Source organism: Vicia villosa, linkage group LG3 (genome assembly GCF_029867415.1).
Source record: "Vicia villosa cultivar HV-30 ecotype Madison, WI linkage group LG3, Vvil1.0, whole genome shotgun sequence".
Lineage (NCBI taxonomy): Eukaryota > Viridiplantae > Streptophyta > Magnoliopsida > Fabales > Fabaceae > Vicia > Vicia villosa.
Genome location: NC_081182.1, coordinates 58,554,094 through 58,576,918, shown reverse-complemented (window position 1 = coordinate 58,576,918; position 22,825 = coordinate 58,554,094). Strand labels below are relative to the sequence as shown.

The 22,825-nt window shown below is 35.0% G+C and overlaps 1 protein-coding gene across 1 annotated transcript; it reads right to left on the bottom strand.

The window, feature by feature from the left end:
• Positions 1-3,376: 3,376 nt before the first annotated feature.
• On the bottom strand, positions 3,377-22,357 carry LOC131661580 (uncharacterized). Its single transcript, XM_058931169.1, has 31 exons — positions 22,203-22,357; positions 21,819-21,938; positions 21,463-21,620; positions 21,018-21,062; positions 20,823-20,901; positions 20,642-20,715; positions 19,694-19,800; positions 19,361-19,543; positions 17,674-17,877; positions 17,127-17,340; positions 16,963-17,034; positions 16,539-16,885; positions 16,025-16,220; positions 15,608-15,902; positions 15,202-15,529; positions 14,682-14,862; positions 14,423-14,563; positions 14,031-14,292; positions 13,533-13,931; positions 12,011-12,474; positions 11,504-11,640; positions 11,219-11,400; positions 10,730-11,110; positions 10,297-10,422; positions 10,157-10,222; positions 8,238-10,054; positions 7,866-8,145; positions 5,564-5,833; positions 4,817-5,347; positions 4,585-4,726; positions 3,377-4,071 (listed from the first exon to the last, which is right to left on the bottom strand). The coding sequence occupies exons 1-31, from the start codon at positions 22,269-22,271 to the stop codon at positions 3,815-3,817; spliced, it is 8,127 nt and encodes a 2,708-aa protein (XP_058787152.1). The 5' UTR covers positions 22,272-22,357; the 3' UTR covers positions 3,377-3,814.
• Positions 22,358-22,825: the final 468 nt, after the last annotated feature.

Genomic DNA, 22,825 nt, shown 5'->3' with positions numbered 1-22,825 from the left:
TCTCTTGAAACACCGTGTAGAAACCCGGACTAGTTCATGAATGTTTAGGAAAATATGGATACATCACACGTGACCCACAAGTCATCTATCCATAGTATAAGACTATGTTATCCAAGGGATGCGCCTAACGCTGATCGTCGTACGGGTGGAATTGTATATCATCTGCTATAGTACGGTCAAGAACACTCTAAAGGTCTCGGTCGCCTTATTCCCTCTTAACTAGACAAATGTGTAAGCATCTGGCTGATCCCAGAGTAGTCATCAACATATGACCTGTCAGAGATGTATGAAAAGTGCTAGAGGATTCATGCCTGAAAAATGGTACAAATGAAATATTTGTAATGGCGTATCACAAGTGTTATGAAATGTTAGTAACAATAAAGGTACAAGTATATTACCATAAATAGCGTGCAGCTTGTTGTCATATGTTTGATCTTCCAAAGACAACTTGAGCTAACTTTAAGTAAAGGTAAAAAAAATAAGTTTCCCCCTGTTGTACTGTACTCATGAATTTGCTCAAAGTCAATGAATTATCTAAGGTAAACCACATCAACATAATAAACACTTTTGTCCACAAATATGAATGTGTCAACTAAATACATGAGGCATGGCCTCAATGCACATGCTCTATGGTGCAAAACATGTGCATCAACCTCCACTACCGCGGCTAAGTGGTCTATATATAACTTCTTTGGAAAGGAAAATCTAACAAGACACACTCTGGTGTCATCCATCTCCTTTTGGGCTTACTCGCGGTCAGTTCCTAAATAGGTCACCTTCATCTCTAATGCATTAGGTCTTGTGATTCTCTAATAGTCTAATAATCTTCCCCTGATTGAAAGATGTAGTAGGAATGACACATTATTCAATGTAACGGACAGCTCACCCTACAGAAGATGAAAAGATGACATATCTATGTGTCACCTCTCAACGAAAGCTGGCAGCATACCTTGGTTAATAACGATATAACTAGTCAAGCATAAATCTTCCAGTCTAAATAGTTGCATGACATCACGAAACCATTATTCCTCAGGTTGTTGCAGCTTCGCATGCTTCCTACCATGGCTAATGTATTTTAAATCATCATGCTACTACAAAACAAAACACATCGTCTTCAAAAAGTTTGAATATTATAACACATGTGTTTTAAAGAATAAATACATATAAATTTTACCTCTCCATCCCACACTTGTCTAGCACCATGGTTTGCATACAGAGGCAGTAGCGAAATTTCATAAGGGCGTCCTCCAAATTCCTCAAGAACGGTAGCAGGTGCATCAATATAGATTGGTGAGACTTTTGGAGCAGCACAAGATTGCACTTGCCTCTAAGAGATGAAGCTGGAGACACTTGAACTCCAAAAGTGGAGACTTTTGCATCAAATGAACTGCACCAGCTGGTAGTAGTGAGGGTCTGGCGTTCTCCCTACGAATAAATGAATGCTTGGACACTTTACAGTGCATCTATCGTTCTTGGTTTCCAGTCATTTTACCTATAATTAAACCAGACAAAATCAAACCCATATAATAGAATAAAACAATGCAGTTAATGCAAACAAAATCTATCAATGTAGAAAAATAGGGAAGTGCACTTAAGAATTTCAGAAAAATCTAATTTTGAGAAAATATGGAAGTGTACTTCCATATTGTCCTAAAACACATAAATGAGAGAAAATGGATAAATTCTTCATGCCATATGCCTTATGCTTCAAATATCATGACTATCTCAATAAACTACATATTATGAGACTAACTACAATCTAATATACCTTAAACAACCTACTTAGTAATGCATGCATCACAAATTTAAAAAAAAACGAGGGAAGTGAATAAACTTACCAAATGTGAGAAAAGAAAAACCTCTTGAATTGAATAAATTTGAGTAGTGATTGATAAACCTCTTGGATTAGGTGCAATGCAGTAGAAAATTTGAGCAAAGTTAAAAATTGGTTGATTTTGGGGTTGTCACGCACACCTTTTGCTTTGGCTTAGAGGATGTTTTGTTGAAAATGAGGAAGAAGGAAGGTCTGAAGTGTATTTTACTCAAAACTCGTCGGAAAGTATATTTCCATTTTTTTACGGGTATGTACTAATATTTTACAAAATGAAGATGTGAAAGTGATATGGTGTAGATACACCATGAGGTATTTTTGCCAAACTTTAGTTCAGAGATGCATTTGCGAATATACCTAGGGTGTCTTCGGAGATGCATGTCCGAAAACATCCCTGAATCCATTTTCCCATCGTTTTTCAATGAGAATTATCATTTATTCATTCAGTGAAATTTTCGGAGATGCGTCTCTGAAAATGTCAAGCAGAAAATTGAATATATCATCACCTTGCATGATCATCTTTCACATAGTTCATCTATCCTCCATAGCCCAAAAACCAAACTTTCATTCTCAATCAACTTTTTGACTCCAAAACATCATTTTTGTGTTTTATCACATCAAAGGGAGCAAAAAATGCTACAAATTAAGGTAAAGTTCAATAATTTCATCCTTCATTGCTTGCATTAATCTTGTTTTTGAGCTAAAAAATGTACTTTGCGTCTGGAGATGCATCCCCAAAGGAGAAGGAAATTGTTCCGGACATGTCTATAATTAGCGTGGCGCCTAAAAACATACTTGCAGATTTTAAACGGAAAATACCCTAAAGTATTTCAAATATCAAGCAGGTATACAGTGTGCGTTATCGAAACTATAGGACAATAAGAGGTCCAAGATCCAAAATGTAACAAGTATAGGCTTCTGCTTTTGAAAATTGTTGATGTTACATCTACAAATAATACTTTTTAAGTGGGATTTGTATTTTTGAAATTGAAAAAGAAAAAAACATTACATGAACATTGGAAATGTGCAAAACCTTATTGAAGGACCAAGAAATCATGCCGAAGATAATTATCACATATCAAGACCACATTTCTTAATAATACGTCCAAAAACACGTATTATACTTTAAGGGGAAAAACCTTGTCATAAAATCATCTTTAAATACGACGTGACATATTGATTGTTATTCTACAAGAAGTGTATCCATCAACTTCAAAGGTAAAAACCCACTCACAGAAAAAGCTAGGAAAGTAAGAGTTTTGAAAGCAAGATTCACTTTGGTTCTTTATTATAGATGTCGATATTTTAGCAAACAAAATATCAACCAAGTTCTAAAATATCAGATGACATAGGGTGAATCCACTATTTGATTTGTATGGTTGAAAAAGACATTTACCCGAATATGACTCTAGACTTATGAATTAATAAACTTAACCGTCATAAAAGAAACATACTACATGCTTATATCATAAATAAAATTTGACTTCTTTTGCTTCAAATTTAGTGTTTCCTTTACTCATTAAAGCTAAAATGATTACATACTAGTACATTTTAAAATATATATCATTAAAGTAAAATTTATCAATAAAATATGTTTTACATTCTATTAGGACAAAACTAAGTGCCTATTTTTCATTCACTACAAAAATTAAGGATACACTGGGAGGTTTAAGAAAAGAATGTCAAAAAATCTGTTAAATAATATTCTCCTCCATGTGCTATCCATTTGTACTTCTTTTTTCCAATCCTTAAAAATGTACAACGATAAGACTTGGAATTACCCAAAACACTTCACGCAGAAAACTCAGAATACATACTTTGGAAGTCTTCCTCCTGAGACATACACATTATTGTCTACCAATTTGCTCGTGATCTTCAAAAAACTACGAACCCACTTGTTTTTCCTCAAACAAGCAGATCACAATGAATCTCTATAAGATGGTAAGATTCTTGGTTGTACTAAAACCATGACCCCTCCATCAATCAACGATTCCATCTCCTCATCTTCAAAGTCATAACTTTTCTCTTTTTGTTGGCACGATGCTTGGCAGAAATTTTCAATTTCCTTTTGGCATTTCGCATCGGATTAATAACAGCCATGAGCTTTTCTTCTTGTTTCCTCTTATTTCTTTTTAAACTGAGGTTCTTCCTAATAAGGTTATAAACTTGCACAAAGTTTTGAGTGCCCATAATATTCTCTATTTTCCCACAGGTGTCTTCTGCCAACTTTTTGAGATTATCTGGTAAAGAACAATCATACTCAAAGCTGTTAGACAGTAATAAAAGGGGGTAGTAAAACTAATAAAATATGACATAAAAGGAGGAATCGGTAAAGATAAAACTAGGAAAAAATCGAGCAGAGAAGCATTTATTTATTAGACATTATGGCTGGTTATCCCCATTCCACAGCCAAAAGAAATAAAAAAATAAAAAAAAAAAACACAGAAAAGATACAAGGTAAACAAAATCTTCAATAAAAATCCCTGAGATCAGGATAGGATCCTGATATATGACACAAGAAATTCTAGTATGTATGACCCACATTTATTTACGAGGTCCACTAGTTTTGCGTTTTTGCCTACCCCGTAAGATGAGCATTTCGTGTTTAGTAACATGAGAGGTTCGTGAACCATATAGAACAGTGTATATAATCTTTTTCTATGCCAAGCAACTGAAATCCTCCAGTAAAATGGATATCTAGCAGATTTGGCATTTATCGATACAGGAAATTTAAGAGGGAAACGAGAAATTACCAGCTACCACTTTTCCAGCAAATCCTTCAGAAACTTTATACAGAGGTAACAGGACTACATGTGCATAGTGCAGGCAGTCATCCATACTACTAATCTGTATCTGTGCCATAAGTTTCCCAAAACTGTTGAAGACTATTTCAGTCTGTTAAACAAGAAAAGTAAGAAGTAATATTACTCATATGCACATTGGTCAAGATTAAAGAACATTTATGCAATGAGATCGACTACCAACCTGAATAGCATCTGTTTGAAGAGCAATTTTGCCCATTTTCTTGAGCAATAACGATACAAGTATATGTTGGGTGTTCTTAACATTAAGTTGACTATTGTCTTCACATATAGAGGAGGTAAGTGATGAAGACACGAACATGCTTCTTCCTTTTCTTGCATTAATCAAGTCAAAAGCTTTGATAAATCGATTCTGCTCATTCTGCTCAAGAGTAGACCAGAATGCAGATGGATCAATGCTGGCAGTTTGCCCCATTAAAGAATAGACAGCACGAATAGCAAAGACAATATTCTGGGTCATCAGGTCGCTGTCAGCATCATCAATGAGTGGCATTTTCAATTGGCAGCAAAGAGAAGTGGCTATTAGGTATAATCTACTAGGAGTCATCATAAAATAGCTACTTAAGGAGCTTTGATGATTTTCTCTGTTGGCATCTGTTGCACGAGCAAAGTATAGAGCTATGAGACGACCTGATTTGTTGCGTAACCACGAGTGTGGGTGCAACAATATCTCACATATTGCTTCCCATATATCCTGAAATGCAGGTAAAAGAAACATGTCAGCGTGCTTGTTAAGAAGTTAAAAATGATGGGTGGAAAGTTAAGTGGAAAAGTTTTTATTAAAAAATGGTGCATGTTTATTAAAGGGTGAGAAAGAACGGTCTCCACTTTGCAATAGGCAGCTACACGCACCGCCAAAGAAATCCAAGTCTGTATGTATATATTTAATAGACAGTACAACAAAATTTACCTCTAGATCCTTGCTAAAGCATAAGCCATGGAATTGATGAATCATCTTCTCTAGCATAACTAAAGAATAGTACGCCTCCTTCCAAAGTGGAATGGTGGATTCGGACTCAAAGCTCTCTTGCCTGTTTGTGACTGCATGTATAGCAGACTGCAAGATGCGACAAGTCACCGGCAAGATACAGTCTATAGGTCTTTCTTTCTTTTTTAAAGGCATACAGTCTATATCTTTAAGAAATTCACTCTTCGCTACCTCAATCAGCATCCCCAAAACCTGTATCAGCCATTTCAGAGATCAAAAACGGAGAAGAAAAAAAACTATGCTAAGATACTTTTAGTTTGAGAAAAAACAAGCAAAATAAAAAACAATGAATAGATTCGTTCTAAATTCTTACTACTGCATACCCTATGGAAAACTAAAGCTATTGTGATTCTAAGGTCAAATTTGTTGTTTGGACACCAGCTCTCAAGAATGTATTATTACTAATACACATGCTAACAGAGCTCTTTCTCCATTAGATTGCATTATGAGTAATTCTAGTTTCTAAACAGCAACCAATATAATATAATGAACAGAAGCCACTATAATATAATGAACAGAAGCCATTTGGATGTTTTTTTTAGTCTTGGAAGTTTCATCTGAATTTAGAGCATTTTCTTTCCAATTTGTCAATGGAAGAACGGAAGAGATCATTTATGCTAATGTGGCACCTATTTTGTTCTTTGGGCATTTGGTTGGAAAGACATGCTTGTATTTGCATGGTTATGCCAATGTGGCACTTATTTTGTTCTTTGGAGTAATTGGTTGGAGAGAAATGCTTGTATTAGCAGGGGTTCATCGCATCCATGTCTTTGCTATGGGTTAAGTTTGTTCTCTGCTGCTCAGCTGCTCCACCTATGGAGGTTGCTCATTAATGACTCGTTCATTTCAACTGGGGGTTGCTCATTAATGACTCGTTCATTTCAACTGTCTGTATTTTAGGGAATTTCTCCAGGAGAAACGATGAGGTATTAGACATATCTCTAGTCTACGTGGATATCTCAACACCTACTGAAGTTAAATTGGTAATTGTTAGAGTCCCACATAGGGGTGTTCAAAAAAACTGGTTTTGTTTTATTGATCCAGAACCAAACTGTACCAATTTTAAAAAGCCCAGTCCATTTGTTAAAAACCAAATTGGATCCAATAAATCCCAAAACCAAAAAACTGAGTACCGTTTGGTTTGTTTGGTTTATAAACCGGTTTACTTTCTCTTTCATTGAAGCAAGGGAACGTATGTCGCTTCTCACTCTGAATCAATCTCTTGTAAATAGTTAATTGAGTTTCTCAATTGATTTTATGAAAATCAATTTACATTTCTTTCTCGTTCCTATCTGTGAATGTTTTTGAGAATTTTTTGCCTTTATCACCAATGCTCACGGAATTGGTAACACTCAGCGGTGGTGTTTGTGGAACTGACGGCATTCAGAGAAGTGTGGTGTTTGTAGAACCGGCAACATTCACAAAACAATGTCTTGCGGTGTTTGCAGAACCTGAGACTTTTACATAAACGATAGTTTGCGGAACCAACGACATTCCCAGAAGCAATGGCTTCAACAGGACGTGAACTATCACAGTGATAATGAGTTTTAATCAGAAACTGGTTTTGAACCATTCCAAACCGATTTGAATCTATTTTACAAACAAGAACCGGTTTTTTGAGATAATGATTTGCTTTTTAAACCATAACCAAAAAATGGTTTGGTTTCTAGGGTTCGGTTACCATGCACAGCCATAGTCCCACGCCAAATGAGTGATGGCTTAAATAATTCTTTATAAGTGGGGGACACTCCTCACCTTATAAGGAGATTTTGTAGGGATGAGGAGTTAGGCCCAACTCACATTCTAAGATGGTGCCAGAGTCTATCCATGATCTATTTGGGTCACTTGCTATCAGGTTTCCGTAATTGTGCACACACACCATTTATATCCATGCACCAAGCCCTATAGTGTTGGCCGTGAGGGGGTGTGAGTGTGAAGAGTCAAAACATCGAATGAGTGATGGCTTGAATAATTGTGTCTAAATAGGGGGGCGCTCCTCATTTTATAAGCCATTTTGAAGGGAAGAGTTAGGCTCAACTCGCATTCTATAGTAACTAATCTAATTGATTCACAAAGACGGCCCCAAAGACCCAAACAACCATAATCTGCTAAATATGATCATATTACAATCAGACCCAAAATATAAGTATTTAGACAATATGATATTCAAGTATTATGCTTTCAAATCAATTTATGATTCACAAGGCAATTTAGAGAGAAATACCTGTGCGGCTGCACCCCAGAGTTGCTGTTTGCCACCCAAATACCAAGAAAGAGCATATTTAAGAATAGATTCAAGTGATTTGGTACTAACAGAACCAATGAGCATCTTTATAGCAGCCCCACTCATAGAACGGACAATATCATCATTATCATTTGCCAAGCAAGCCACCAAATGGAGAAAAAATGTCTGTGATTGCTCGTCCAAAACATTTCCTGGAAATTTTCCTATAATATCACGAATCATTTCAAGAACAGATTCCCGCCCAGTCGAATGTTCATACCTGTAAGGATAAAACCCATTGGCCTAAAATCAATCTTCAAAAAATGAGAAAGATAACTATATTATTAATAATCAAGAAAACACTGCACTTACCTCAAATTTGAGAGCAGGAAGTCAAGATGTTGTTGCAAGCGCTTTTGTGAAAGTCGATAATCCAGCAAAAATTGCAACAAAATTTTACGGCATCTCGTGCGAATAGGTTTATCTTGACTTGTCACCATCAATTCAGCAACCCTAGTAACAATATCATATATCTCAGGTACAACCAGCTTGCGGTTGACAATACCCTTTAGAAGTGAAAGGGCCTCCAAAGATGGATTTCTTTCAAAGTCCAAAAATATTGGTAGCTGAATTAGTATATGTATTTGGTCTGGGGTGAGAGAAATTTCAGTGTTTTTCAAAAGCGTAGTCAGCAATGTCAAACATGACTGCATTAAAGGACTGATAGAGTTCACTGAACTTTGGGCAATATCCAGTACAGCAGACTTTATTCTCTCGGCATGTACTTGAAGAGATGGTAAAGGCAAGTTTACCAGTACAGTAAGGCATCCAAGGGAAGCAGACAATATGTCCTCGTACTTCGAGTATAAACCATCACTTAATAGCTTGACAAAAGGATCTAATAAGGATAAGGTATTTTCATCTTTTACATCCTGTTTCAAACCCTTCATACGTTTATGTAATATTCTGATACCAAACACTGTTATCAGATGTGAGCATAATAAGCCACTAGCAACTACACGGCCTGAAAAAATTCTTTTAGCGTTAGTACGGCTATCCTTATGTTTCATTTTTGTCAACTTATTCTCATGCCAACCAATTTCATTCTTTAAGCCATCCTCAACAATGCCATAAATAAAGACAAATAGATCGGTCCGATCTACAGATGGATTGCTTTCAATACCAGCAGCTATACTATGCAACATATTTTCCAATCTTCCTTTTATATTTTGCGTGACATGTTTCTTCAAATGAGTAGTCACTGGTGCAAGCAGCTTTAGCGCATTGTTTTTGAATGTTACGTTTTGGGCCACCAATTTCAAGCTCTCAAATGACTTTTTCTTCTTTGTTTCTTTCATTTTTGAAGCTATCTTTTCCACCTCCTTCTGTTCCGCAACAGCTCCAAAAATGTCATTCTCTATGATAGAAAGGAGATCCCCCAAACAGTAATCTATCTTTCCACTAACTGCACTTGAGAGACACTTGGACAAAATAAAATTCAATGTGTATCCTAGGACATGAAGTTCATATCCTCGCTTTAGGGTAGATCGCAAAACCTTAACAATGAATTGCAAGTATTCCAATCCAAGCTCTTTCAAACAAGCAGCCAATGCAGACCTAGCTTCATCACGAATGCTTTCTAGACGACTCTTTAAGAAGTTTGAAATTCGATGAACGATTGTTGGAAGATATGTGTCCATCACATCAGCTGGAAGTAACTTGAGTAGTTTCAATGCAGCAAGACTGATATTTACATTGACTTTTTCTGAATCAGAATCCATCAGCTTTTGTATTTTAGGAAGCACAACTTTATAGAGGCACGTCTGTATATCTCCGTTTATATTAGACGCACCAAAGTTTCCTAAATTAACTGAAGAAACAACGTCACTTATCCCCATGTCAGAAACACCAACCAAAGCTTTCTTAGGTTCTTCAGTGTGAGAAAGTTCTGAAAAGTGAAATTTATCCAAAATAGAACAGATAAGGCGTATAAAGAGTTTCTGTTTGTCTGGACTCCTGGATACTCCCTGAAAACATTTGTCCAATAGTGCATAGTATGACTTCCATCCCATCTGACCAGCTACAGAAGCAATGGTCTCGATGCATGCAGTTTTCATATGGTCAACCTGTCCTTTCTCATCAAACAACATGTTGAAGAAGAGTCGCATGAACACTTTTTCAGTGATAAACTGGAATAAACAATAAATAATTAAAAACCAGTCACTAGGTGCTTATCCAAAAAAAATGGTCACTAGGAATGATGCTTTTACTTGTGAAGTTAAACTTACTACCTCTGATAATTTGTTTGTACTGATTACATTTCTAAACAGCGACAATGCCTTCACTCTCTTACGGATCTGCAATATCAAATTTACTTGTGAGATGTTTTTACAATCAATTTTAATAACATAACGGTTAAGCATAAACCTACCACTGGATCGGCTATATTGTCAAAAAAAATTGATTCACCGTCCTCATTGCACAGAACTGTGAGTGATTTAAGGTTTGACACGTCTGGAAGCTTCAAAGCCATTTGACTTAACAACTTCATCCATCCCTGCAATGACATTAAACAGAATATGAACATAAAGGATTAAACAATCATTTTCATGAATTTTATATTCACATAGTCAATCAGTAATAAACTTAGTATCTATGTCAGTATCATTCCAACATCTTTGTCATGCTTGGAAATAGGAATGGTAGCTATTTGTCAAACTAGACATGGAAATAGAAATGGCAACTATTTGTCAAACTAGACATGGGATTGAGTCCGAAAATATGCAGATAAAATTACATATAACTACAAATTCATACAGTACCCAACTCTGAAATATGATTTTATAACATAAATAACTATGTACCTTTCTAACAGAGAGTGGTCCATCCATGGCATCTGCCACATGCTTCAAGAGAAATTTCTTTGTAATACGCTGGATGCATGATTTTGTCCAACAACTATGAGTGCTTTGCGTTAAAGACAACTCATGCTCACTGCTTACCTCTTGTAAAAGGATGAATGCAGAAAAATCAACAAAAGATAGCAATGTACTCTGAGCATTATAAACAAAAGTTGTTTCTTCTGAGGACATGTCAAGCACACAGTGTGATAAAATAAGTGATGCATGTTCCACTTCAACATTTCTAAAAAAATCGGTATTGATGTTTTTGTAGGCATCCAAAATAACATCATGATCAAGCCAACCCAAACTAGATGTTGCATTCAGCTGACGAAGAAGTTTGGCCTGCACCCCAACAACAAAAGCAGGGAAAATTAGAACGGAACACAGAATGTAGAATGTATTTGTTAGAGAACAATGTGTGGATCTAGAGAGACATTTAGAAATCAGTACCACCAAGAGTACAGATGCATCAAATGCAACAAGAACATCAAGGAGATCACATATCCTCAAACGCATATCCGACTCAGCCGAAATATATAAAGGAGAAACAGCACTCAAAATTTTATTGGTGCTTCCATTTCTTAGTATGGGTATGATGTTTTGAATGACTTGCAAGACTTCAATACAAACATCTACAGTATAGCAAGGAGAACTTCAGTATCAATATAAAAATTAACTAGCTAAAATAGAAAAGGATGATAATGAAGCAACCGGAGATATTGGAGGTTCTCTCACCAGAACTTTGTGTCTTCATTTCCAAAAATGGAAGCAGTATGCCCACAAACCTCTTGGCAAACTCTGCCTCCTTGATGTAATTGGGTAAAAATTTGAAAATTCTAATCAATGTCTCTCCAGGAGATTTGATCAGTTTTCTGCCCAAGGAAAAAACACGGGTCAAAACTTTTAATACTCAAGCCCCAACTCCCCTCTACATGTTCTTATACAAGAAAAAGGCAGTGTTGTTTCTCGCCAACATAAAATGGAATCAATCAGACAAGGCTTCCACCTACTCTTATGATAAAAAAAATAGGGTTAAATATACAAAAACCCCTTGTAATATAGGCGAAATTCGCTTTTCCCCCCTGGAAAAAAAATTTCAAACACCCCCTTGATATATAAAAATACTATGTCTTTTGCCCCCTAAGTGTAAAGTTTTCCCCTGTAATATTTTTTTGTTTGAAAGTCAAAACAATTCTTCAGCCAATAAACTTGTGAGAGCACAAGCAGACAAAAAATAAATACCTCTTGGATGCATTATCACTTTCAAATAAACAACAAATGCTGTCGATTAGCACTTCAATATTTGAAAGTAAAACTCTATGGGCAGAACTGTCTTCATTATTCAACTGATTGTCAAGGCTTAACAAGTTCTCGACAAACTTTAGAACGCAGTCTACAATATCTTGAGAAGCTGAATTTACGGAAACAATGGAAAATATATCAGGTATGAGACTTTCTTCCCGACATAATAGTGATACCAGTTTATGGTTTGCACTCATGGCCAGAAAGCAAGATAGCAGTGAACTTGGTTTCCTACTACTGGCAGCCTCCTGTTTGAATTTATCAACCAAGGGTTTTACAGAGGAAAAGAATCTGTCCCACATATCAGAACCAAATTCATGATCCTTATATTTATTGACAACATAGGAAACAATTTTCAGGCACAGAGATCTCATATCCTTGAGCTGATTTGAAGAATTGCCAATCTGCACAAACAAATACAAAAAAGAACATCAAATCAAATAAAACAGACAACATAGATCATATAAGGCACAAAAAGTATGTTTTTGGATAGTAAACTGCTTAATCTAGTATTTTAGAAGCTATCAAACAACAATACAAATTACAATGGAAAACAACAAAAAAGCAATATAAGAATAGGATAACAAAACAACGAAGACATTTGTTCCTAAAATATTGATAAGAGAGGTTTAAATACTTCTAGCTCTTGTAACATACATCTATTTCCATTTGTGACTATCAAAATAATTGTTGATTTTAATCCCCATATGCCTGTTGTCTCAATGTATTTATTAAGAGGGGCGTTATTTCGACAAAAGAAATGGGACAACTAAATTCAACAAAAGTTTGAATGGTTAATGATGTTCAAATACATGATTAATTACATTTGGCAGACGGTTAATAAATATAACAAGGTGCCACCCTCATTAACCATGATATTAAATGGTTATTAACCACACTTTTCAGGTATATATTTGAATAGAAATTGTGGTTAGTAGATATGTATATTAGAAAAAACCGTGACATTAAATGGTTATCAACCACAATTTTCAGGTATATATTTGAATATAAATTGTGGTTAGTAGATATGTATATTTGAAAACCTAAAAAATCATTTATATTTGAAGAAAACTCTAGTTATAAATTATAATTGATATCAGGTATATTTGAACACCTAAAAATCATGGTTAATGATGTTCAAAATTATATAGTCAGTCATGTTTAGTAGATTGTTAATGAATTGTAATACCCTGTTATATTAATCATCAATTTAACGTAAAACCGTACAGACTGTTGTTGAATTTTGTTGTCAAATTTGTGAGGATTAATAGAAAATATTGGTTATTAAGGACAAAAAGGTTATTTTAGTCTAGAATAATAAACCAGCTTTATGGCTAAGTGAACATTGAAACACATGCTTCTCACAATTTAAACTATCATCTACTCCGAAACGGCAATTTCATCCTCAAGTTCATAAACATAGAGTGCTAAACAAAATTAGTCAGTGTGAACAAGAAATTACCAATGTTTGATTTTCTGCCACATTCAGTTTTATGTTGTCAAGACTTGATGTGCAACTCTCCAACACTCGAACAACACAACCCACCAGTAAATCAAGAAAAGGTTTAATATGCAATTTATCAAAAACGTCAACAACATCTTCTATGACATGCAAGAAGCTGTATTTCTTTTTCCAGGATAAGGCTGCAATATTGTCTAAAGTAAAATATTCTAACAAAGATGACGCTTGAAATTCGCTAGTGCAACCTATAGGTAAAGTCCAAAACAAGTTAGCAAGCCCGTCAGTTTTCTCTACTATTTGCAACGGCTTTATCAGTAACGCGAAGAAAAGAGGCAGCTCAGTGATATCAAGTTTAGCTATGAAACTCAGAATAGCTTTCCGATGAGAAATACTTGCTTCCTGTCAAAATGTAGAGAAAATATTATCACTCGACCAAGCTAAAAGGGATGACAAAAGACAGATATATCAAACAATCTCAGAAGTTTGAATTCAATGTACCTTTCGAGATGCAAGTCCTTTCAACTTTCTTACTTTTGGCATCAAAAGACGAATAACCAAGGGCACAAGATAAGCTCGGTGAGATTCCTCAATCATTTTAGATTCTTTGGATAAACTCCATGTAGTTAATTCCTCCCTTGTAGTTTTAAAATTAATCAAGTTTCTCAAATGCTCGGTATATGGTAAAAAGTAATCGTCTTTCCAGATTAATAGGCAATCCAGAACTCTAAACTGTATTTCAGGATCGTCTTCTTCAATAAGCCTGCCATAAAATCCCAAAAAAAGAAGGGGAAGATGTTTAAAATTAGGGACCACCAAGTTTTATCTAAGTAACTAAAAAGAAAAGAACTTTGCAGTGATGTACAAGATACAGAATCAAATTGCATCTCAACCTATTTTGCAGAACCTCCTTAATAAATTGGCTCAAGTAAAATGACTTGGGATTTTTCATAAGTTTCAACAAGTTTAGCCATTCCTTCAAGATCAGCTTCCACTCCTTTCCTTTACAAGCATGAGAATCAAACAATCCCACACTGCAATTTCATTTTTGTTAAAGAAAACAAATTACTAAACATGGCAATTTAAGTGAAATACTGAGGAAAACAAATCATAAATTTCAAAATCATGGAAAAGGATTTAGCAGCTATCTACCTTGCAAGATCAAGAGTGTTGTATCCTAAGAACTTCAAAAAAAGAGGAATGAATTGCCAAGAGCGAGGTTCAATAACAGTTGGAATTTTTTGTAAGGCTTGCAGCAATAATGTCAATATTGTTACGGATGGAGTGCTATCAGATTCATGATAGACAAATGTTTGGAAACAGCCGAGTAAACCTGAGAAACATAATCAACTAATTACCAAAACAGCACAATGGTAGAATAATATAAACAGGAATTTTACATGTTAGAAATATAAAAATTTTAAAGAAAAACATAACAAAATTTAACACAAATATAAACTTTTTATATAGGTTGTTACAAACTAAGCTAAATATACACTGATTAAACTACTTATAGTTTTACAGAGTGGATTAAACTCAAGTCAAAAACCAAACAATGAACAATAAACTATACATTGGTGTCTAGGTCTCTCACCTAAGACATCATGAACAAAAAAAAAGGGGGGGAGTAAGGATGAACTCAATATATGATGTCAGTGAACTTGAAACATACCAGCTGGCTGATCAAACGATGCACCATCGGCACTGTTAGAGGTCTCTCTTATTGCTAGACATCTTTCCAGATAATCGGTAAGGGTATCCCACACAAGTGAAAAATGCAAACTAACCAAGACCGAAAGGCATTCTAATACAGGATTCCAGATAGACATAAATCGGTTATTCAAGATGCCAAATAACCCATTCAAAACAAGAGGTGCATAAACATCAATAACCCTTCCAGCAGATAAGTCCATCTGTATCTTGGAAATCAATCGTTGGATACTTCTGCAAGTATCCTTTGAAACTGGAGTTGTTTCAATAGACAGTAGAACCAGCAGAGGCTGTTATTTCACAAAAATACAGTCATATTAAAACTCAAGTTAAAAAAAGGCAAAGGCGCATAACTTAAAGACACATACATTATTTCCTGTGTTATCCACAGTGGAAGTTGAGTAAGCTTTGATTTTCCTTTTCTTCGCAGCTGATTTATTTCTTGTGTTGGAACCTTCGATTTTCCTTTTCTTCGAAGCTGACTGATCCATCGAGGAATTTTTCTCACCCAATGATTTGTAGTGACAGAGTATTTTAAGAGTTGAAATTCGAACCTCCTTCTCTGAATGGCACAAATTATCACCAAATGCTGCCACTTCCTCTGCAGTCATTTCTTCAAGTTCTGGATGGTACATTCTACACCCAGTGTCTTCCAAAGAAGAACTATAACATATAAAAGTGAGAGGGGTATTCAAATACCAAGGGAGTACAGATAAAATAGGGACAGTTTGACAACTAAAGATTGAAATATTTAAAACATAATTAACTTTAAAATATCCACTTACCCATACTTGCTTTCCAAATAACCAGCAACAGCCGACAACACGTGTGAAGATGACTTGTATCGTTTTGCAAAAAATAAGATCTTTTTGGTTTCATCAGAAGCTCCGAGGTTACTGTCATTGCATAATCTGTTGTAAGAACTTACTAGAGCACCTATAATGCTTTCCCATGCTTTTCTAGACCTATCTGCAATGTGGTCTGAAGATGAAAAAGAGAATAAGAAAACAAAAAATTGTGTGTTTATATATAGTCTACAAAATCCATCAGTGTGTAACATGTGCAGATTAGAAAAAAAAGAGTAAAGCATCAAAAAGATTCAATAAATACAACAATCCAACTATAAACCCACAACCATATATTTTACTTTTAGTATGGTCCAACCCATTTAAAAATCATAGCAAACCTGATATAATTTCCAAAACGGAAAAGCAGCTTTAATATTACCCAGACACAAGGTTCTACAAGACTACTGCACATAAAAGAAAATCATATTTGAAAGGAGAAAGGGTGGAATACCAGCTTTAACGGTCAGAAACTGATCTACCGCATCCAAAAGATGCACCAACAAAGATGGAACGGCGTCAGCAATAGACATATAAGAATAGCAGTTCACAACTCCCCACAGCAGTGCCAACTTTCTTTCATCAATTTCACAAGAAACGCCAGAGTGTGCAATATCATTTATTTTTTCTATCCAAGAACGGATAGTCCCTTGCAACTTATTGCATATCCTAACTAATGCGTCTGCACTTTCTCCGTTTACAAAGTCTGAGTCTTGTATATCCAATTGCATTTTCTCACAGAAGGATTGTAATAGCTGTATGACCTCCTCCTCTGAAATCTCCATTAACTCATTTATTGCACTAAAAAACAAGCACATAAGTCAGATAATATATCCAGGATATAGAACAATGATTTGATCATGTGATTCAAAGTTTACCTTATAACATTATTTTTGAAAGCAAGTAAACAGGAATCCTTCTGTAGCAGTTTTTCAATGAAATGTAGCAAACTGGAACAAGCTCAAACGTGTCACAAGGGAGTATTGAAATAAGTTAAACAGAAGGTTTAAATCAAAAGTGCACTGTTTGTCTCAGCCATTACCTTGAGCTTCGTGATTTAAAAATTGGAGCCCACTGGGTAGCACACTCAGATATCATTGATTCGTTGTAAATACAGAGTCCATCGAGAGTAGCTAACATTAATTCCAAAACTTCATCAACAACTAAGCGTGTATCTTCTTGTGACTTGGCAACACCCAAAGATGTGACATATGAGCGCACAAGCAAGAGGACAAGTTCAAGCATAGGCTTATAATCTGCCACATGTAAGGGAAGTTGAAATTAGTGAAAAGCATGTGGACAACTAAAGAAACTGTGTAGTATATCTTGAAACAAATATATTAAATACACTTAAAAACATTTATTGATGTGACACTACACTCTTGACAAAATGGGGAATATAACAAACAAAGAGAATGTGGGAATACTCAGGGTAACTCAGTTTAAGGAACAAAAAGATAACTAAACATTAGAGAAGATTCCCAAAAAGGAAGGCAAAATTTAATTTATTTATCCAATATTGGTTTGTCACCAGCTTAGTTGAACAGATAAAAAGGAGGATTTCATTTGCATAAAGTAGTGTAACTTACCCGACACCTTTTGACCTTTTTGCTCCTTTAAAGCTGAGACAAGCACCGATAAAATGCGTCTTAAATGCCTGATGTTTCCAGTACTAACACACTCATGCACTTCCTTATATAAGCAAGTCCATACCAAATTCAACTCTTTGGGCTCCATTGTATCGCATAATTCCTTGAACACGGATTTTATGATGTTCAAAATGGTTTTTGACTCTGAAATGAGACGGATAGAGATAATCAAACAATGTAATATTACACATTACAAATTATGTAGAAACATAATTAAATTTACAAACAGCAACATCAGTGGTTGAAATATCTAATCATATTAATAGAGATTGAAGAGTATCATACAAGAGACATAAATACAATAAGCAAAATAGAATCCATGCAACAATCAATATCTAATCACTTTATGGAATTTAGAATGCTCGAGTTTCTATATAAAAGAAATTGTCCTGTTGAGGCTCGGTCATCTAAATGGTGTGTATCTATTTGTCTAGCACTTAATTCTGGCTTTTACTAGTTAACGCTACTGTAGTGGTGCGCCAAATAATATCAATGTCGGGGCAGAAACTACATAAACATTATCCAACAGAGATGTGATGAGTTATGCATGTAGTTCAAGTCCGTCAATAGATGACTGTTGGGCTAAAATCTTAATTCATGACATCTTAATTACTGACAAATTTCCAATAAAACTGTCAAACCACTAAGTTACAGTATTTAGGTATTGATCATCTCATGATGTTAATAGCCTACTGTAGTATATGCTATATTGATAGCAACTCACTATGCTATGGACGTGGGAAGTTATTTTGATAAGCACATTAGTGGCATTACTATATTTCATGTTTGGAACCTAATCATATCTTCTGTTCTATTGCATATTTAATAATATTGGTAGTTTTGCAGCTTTGAATCAATTTTGTTCCAATTTACTCTCACACTCAGTTGCATACTCTTTTTCAGGTTTAGTTTTTTTTCATTTGGAAATGGAATAACATCTTATAATAACATAACAATAACTACCTTTGAAATTACTTCACTACGCATTGCACTACTAGCCATAGCCATAGCCCTGAACAACTATCACTGCACGAGCATTATTCACTAACAAGTTAATTAGGCCTAGAATAGCACTATTTTTGTTTATAGGTTTTGAAGCACTAAATCAAGCAACAATAAAATCTCCCCACACCTGTTCATAAAATTTTTTCATAACAAATTCAGTATCTCCTTTATGATAATCATAATCATCTAATTATAAACCATGCCTAACTGCTCAAGATATTATCCCATTTTTTCTACTACTGCTTCTCTCTATTTCTTAAAAACCTGAACTTGTCAAACCTGCTTCTAAAACTAACATATTCAATTTCACCCTTATAACACTAAGCCACGGACTTCACAGCAGTAGATTTTAAGAATGCCATTGTCCAACCTTAGAGTCAAATGGAGAAATCTAAATACTTCTTTTAAAACTAAGCCGGGACAAAGAGAAATCCAAATGCTCAAAAATATATTCACTGTTGTTGAGCAGAAGATCAGTCAAATACCCATGTTCTTTGTGTGTTACTAATATCAAGTGGTTTAGTTGCTTCAATCGTATACAAAACGAACATAGTATCTTATCAGAATCTTGTGAAATAAAAGAGAACTTGAGTTGTTATTTTTTACTATAAAACAAACTTGCCTTGGTCGGTTCCATCAGCAATGGTATAAATTGTTTCGCTTGTCAATAACTGTAACACTCGCTCTGCTTTCGAATGGAGCCTTGATGAGTAACCTTTCATGATATTATAAAGCAATAATCCAACACCAGACTCTCGGCATGAAGATGGCTCCTTCACTGCCTCGGCGAGGACTATTCTAACTCCTGTCCAATCAAACAATATTACAACACCATATTTTGGAATAGAAGTATTACTATTACAATATGTAGATATTGATTAAACATGTAAACAAAGACAAGAAAGTCAGCGGAGGAAATATATACACAACGAAAAATAATCAATGACGTCAATACCTATTTTGAGCTGATCATATGGGGCCGTTCTCAAAACAAATGACATTGCCTCTGCCATTAATTGTTGAACATATTTCTTTGGATAATACCTCAGTTTTGATGTGGCCCTTCAAGTATCATGGTCAAAGAAACATAGAAGAATCAGACTTGTAGTTGGCTAAATTAAGCAAAAGAAGCAATTATCCTATGAGACTAGATCAGTTGGTTGGAACATTTATTAGCAAGTTTCCAGCAAGGGGTTCAACATCCCTTGGTGTAAACATCCATTTCCTATTCCAATTCCCCTTCTTTTCTTCAAATTGTTATTTTTATCTTCTATCATCTACAGCAAAAACTAATGATAAGCAATAACTGAGAATTTACACTGCTGTCAACACTTATTTAAACTATATTTCAAGTTCCACCCTTAGTGTCTCGCATTTACCTGGTCGACCTAGGCCAGCATCATGGTGCAATACCATTACCATAGCCCATATGTCAGTATAATTGTGTTCCCCGTTCAATTATCATACTCCGTTGCCATTTTAAGGAAATCTGTCTCTCTACAGGCTTACATCAAGGTCATTCCATGATTTCCTCATGTCTCGTTGGGCTACATTAAGATTTTACCTTTTTTTGTAACAAAGCCTACATTAAATTATCCCTTTTGTTTGGTAGAAATTGTGATTTATAGGTCTTCATCTAAATCTGATTTATGCATCATTTACAGCAGTTTCTAAAGAAAACTACTTATTTATGCATGCAGGTTTAAACAAGGAAAGGGAACACAGCTCTCAGCTAATTCACCCAACAAATGAAATAAATGTGTAAGTCTTAAGTCCTTGTCCAAACCTCAGCTATGCAAGTCAATCCTTGGATGTTAACAATGTGGTGCAGGAAATCACTCACTTAGGAGTTAACCTCATAAAGAAAGTATAAACAAAACAAAAAAAAATCTATATCACTCACTTAAGCACTTCTGATGGGCTTTGTTCTAGATATTTCTTCAAATTCATCATAACACATGACCATGACGTGAAGATCTGCATGAAATTGAACCGTATCATAATTCAAACTGAATAAAGGAGACTAACAAATGAGAAATGAACAATATATTAATTAAGAAAATTGCCAAATTGATAGACTATACCTGCTTAATTATATCTGGCTCCCTATCAGCACCACTTTCTAGAAGAGATACTAAAGAATCAACAATTCTTGGAAATAGCCTGGCAAAAGCCATATCCACGGTGAATATTAAGGATGTTAAGGAAGCCATTTGGCAAATGAAATAACAGGAAATTCCAAAATAGCTAACATCTAGTGAAAGTGAAAAGCAACTTACGGTATAAACTCCTCTAAAAGATCTCTAGATAAAGCTGCAATTAACCTGAAAACAAAGTGTTGAGATTAATTCGCAGCAATTGCAAACAAATAGATCTAGCCAAAAAGAAAGTGCTCTTAATTCAGTTTGGTAACTAATGATATTTAGTTTGCATGTCCTATTTGATTCAGTCTCAATTGATACCTAATAATAAGAGACAGGAATGACGGCATTTGAATTTTGAACCTATCAACTGGCAGACCCGATTACTTATTGGTTATTGTCTTCCAGCAATACGCCTATCCAATTGAAATTGGATAAAACTATTTACGCTATTTAGTACAAAACATTGTCAAATTGCGACTACAGCAGTAATATGGTCTATTCATTGATATTGTTTCATCATATAATTCACAAACATCCCTACTCAAGCAAAACAAAGTGATTCTCAAAATGACTTGCATACCCAAGAAGCGGCTCAAGGGATAGCCTTGCTTTCATGTGTAACCTAGAAAGTAGCTTTGAGATTAATAATTCCTTCTGCAACAGCACGAGGCAATGTGTTTGTGTACAAGTCAAAACTTCTTCATAAAATGAGATAAAATCCTCCGTTGTATTCAATTCCTGGAATTTAACAATTAATGAAAATAAGTAAACATCGCATAAACCAAGCAAATATTAAAAATCAGGCATGCAATTCTATCACACAAAGCAGCTAGTTGGTTATTAAAATAGCAATATATGGTTGCTCCACTTCAAAACTATACACCAATAGCACGCATCCGATAAAAAAACATAGAGGAATTGTAAATGAAGACATACTCTCCATTCCATTAGGTAGTCTCTGAAAAAAGAACCTTCCTTCGGCACAGCTTTGATCGGTTCAAGACTTGTATACACGTCGATTTCGATGTCATCTATTCTCTCAGAGACTGACTGAAACTGTAGATACAATAAATAAATAAATAAAAACAGTTAGTAAAAAGTGTGTGAGAACAAACATTCAAGTTCAACTATAACTATAACTGATAGCTACTTAATCATGTTTAGAGCAAAATTTAAGATCAATTTTTAAAAAATAATAAAGTTGTTCGACAACGCAGGGTTTAGGGTTTTAGCAATTCCGGCGGGAAAATTTGGTAAAAACGATTTGCATATTGTTGTTTGATGATGTGAATAGCGGAAGAGAGTGAGGTGGAAGCTTACTTTAAAACGGCCACGGCCAGGGGATTTGTTGAGAGACTTGACGGCTCTAGCGTGTGACGGCGTCGCCATGGTCGTAGAATAGGGTGTGGAAGTTGCAGCAGCAGAGGTTGAAGATGAATCCTAGTATAGAATTGAGTAGGGGTTTGTTGGAAACGAATCTCAGCTCTATTATTGGGCCGGGCCCGTTAACTATTGTGGGTAACTTAACTCGGAGGATTTAACCCAGGAGAATTCTACTTGCCACCCCAAAAATCAAACCTCGCACCCCCAAAGGAATGAAAAGATAAAAATACCCAACCAAAATCTTTTATTCCATTTTTAGAAATTTGCGGAGAGCACCGGATTTTTTAAATTTTAGGGCGATATCGGAAATTTGAGCAGTGTACCGGAAATTCTACGAAAACAAGTTTCTGATAATTTTTACCGAAAATTGTTAAATTTTCGGTATTTCGTACCGGCAATTTTGAAATTTCTGGTATTTTTTTGTAACGGAAATTTCAAAATTTTCGGTATCTTTATAAATTTTTAAAAATACCATAAATTTTAAAATTTCCGGTATTTTGTCAAGTACCCGAAATTTTGAAATATTTTAAATTTCCGGTAGATTTTTTTTTAATTATATT

Bases quoted from the DNA above. Each gene is read 5' to 3' on its own strand.
- LOC131661580 (XM_058931169.1), bottom strand. From the start codon at position 22,271: ATGGCGACGCCGTCACACGCTAGAGCCGTCAAGTCTCTCAACAAATCC. The intron at 11,401-11,503 runs GTGAGAGAACCT...GCTATACTGTAG, and splicing joins AATGAAGACACAAAGTTCTG to ATGTTTGTATTGAAGTCTTG. The intron at 5,834-7,865 runs GTATTTCTCTCT...TGGCTGATACAG, and splicing joins TCTGGGGTGCAGCCGCACAG to GTTTTGGGGATGCTGATTGA.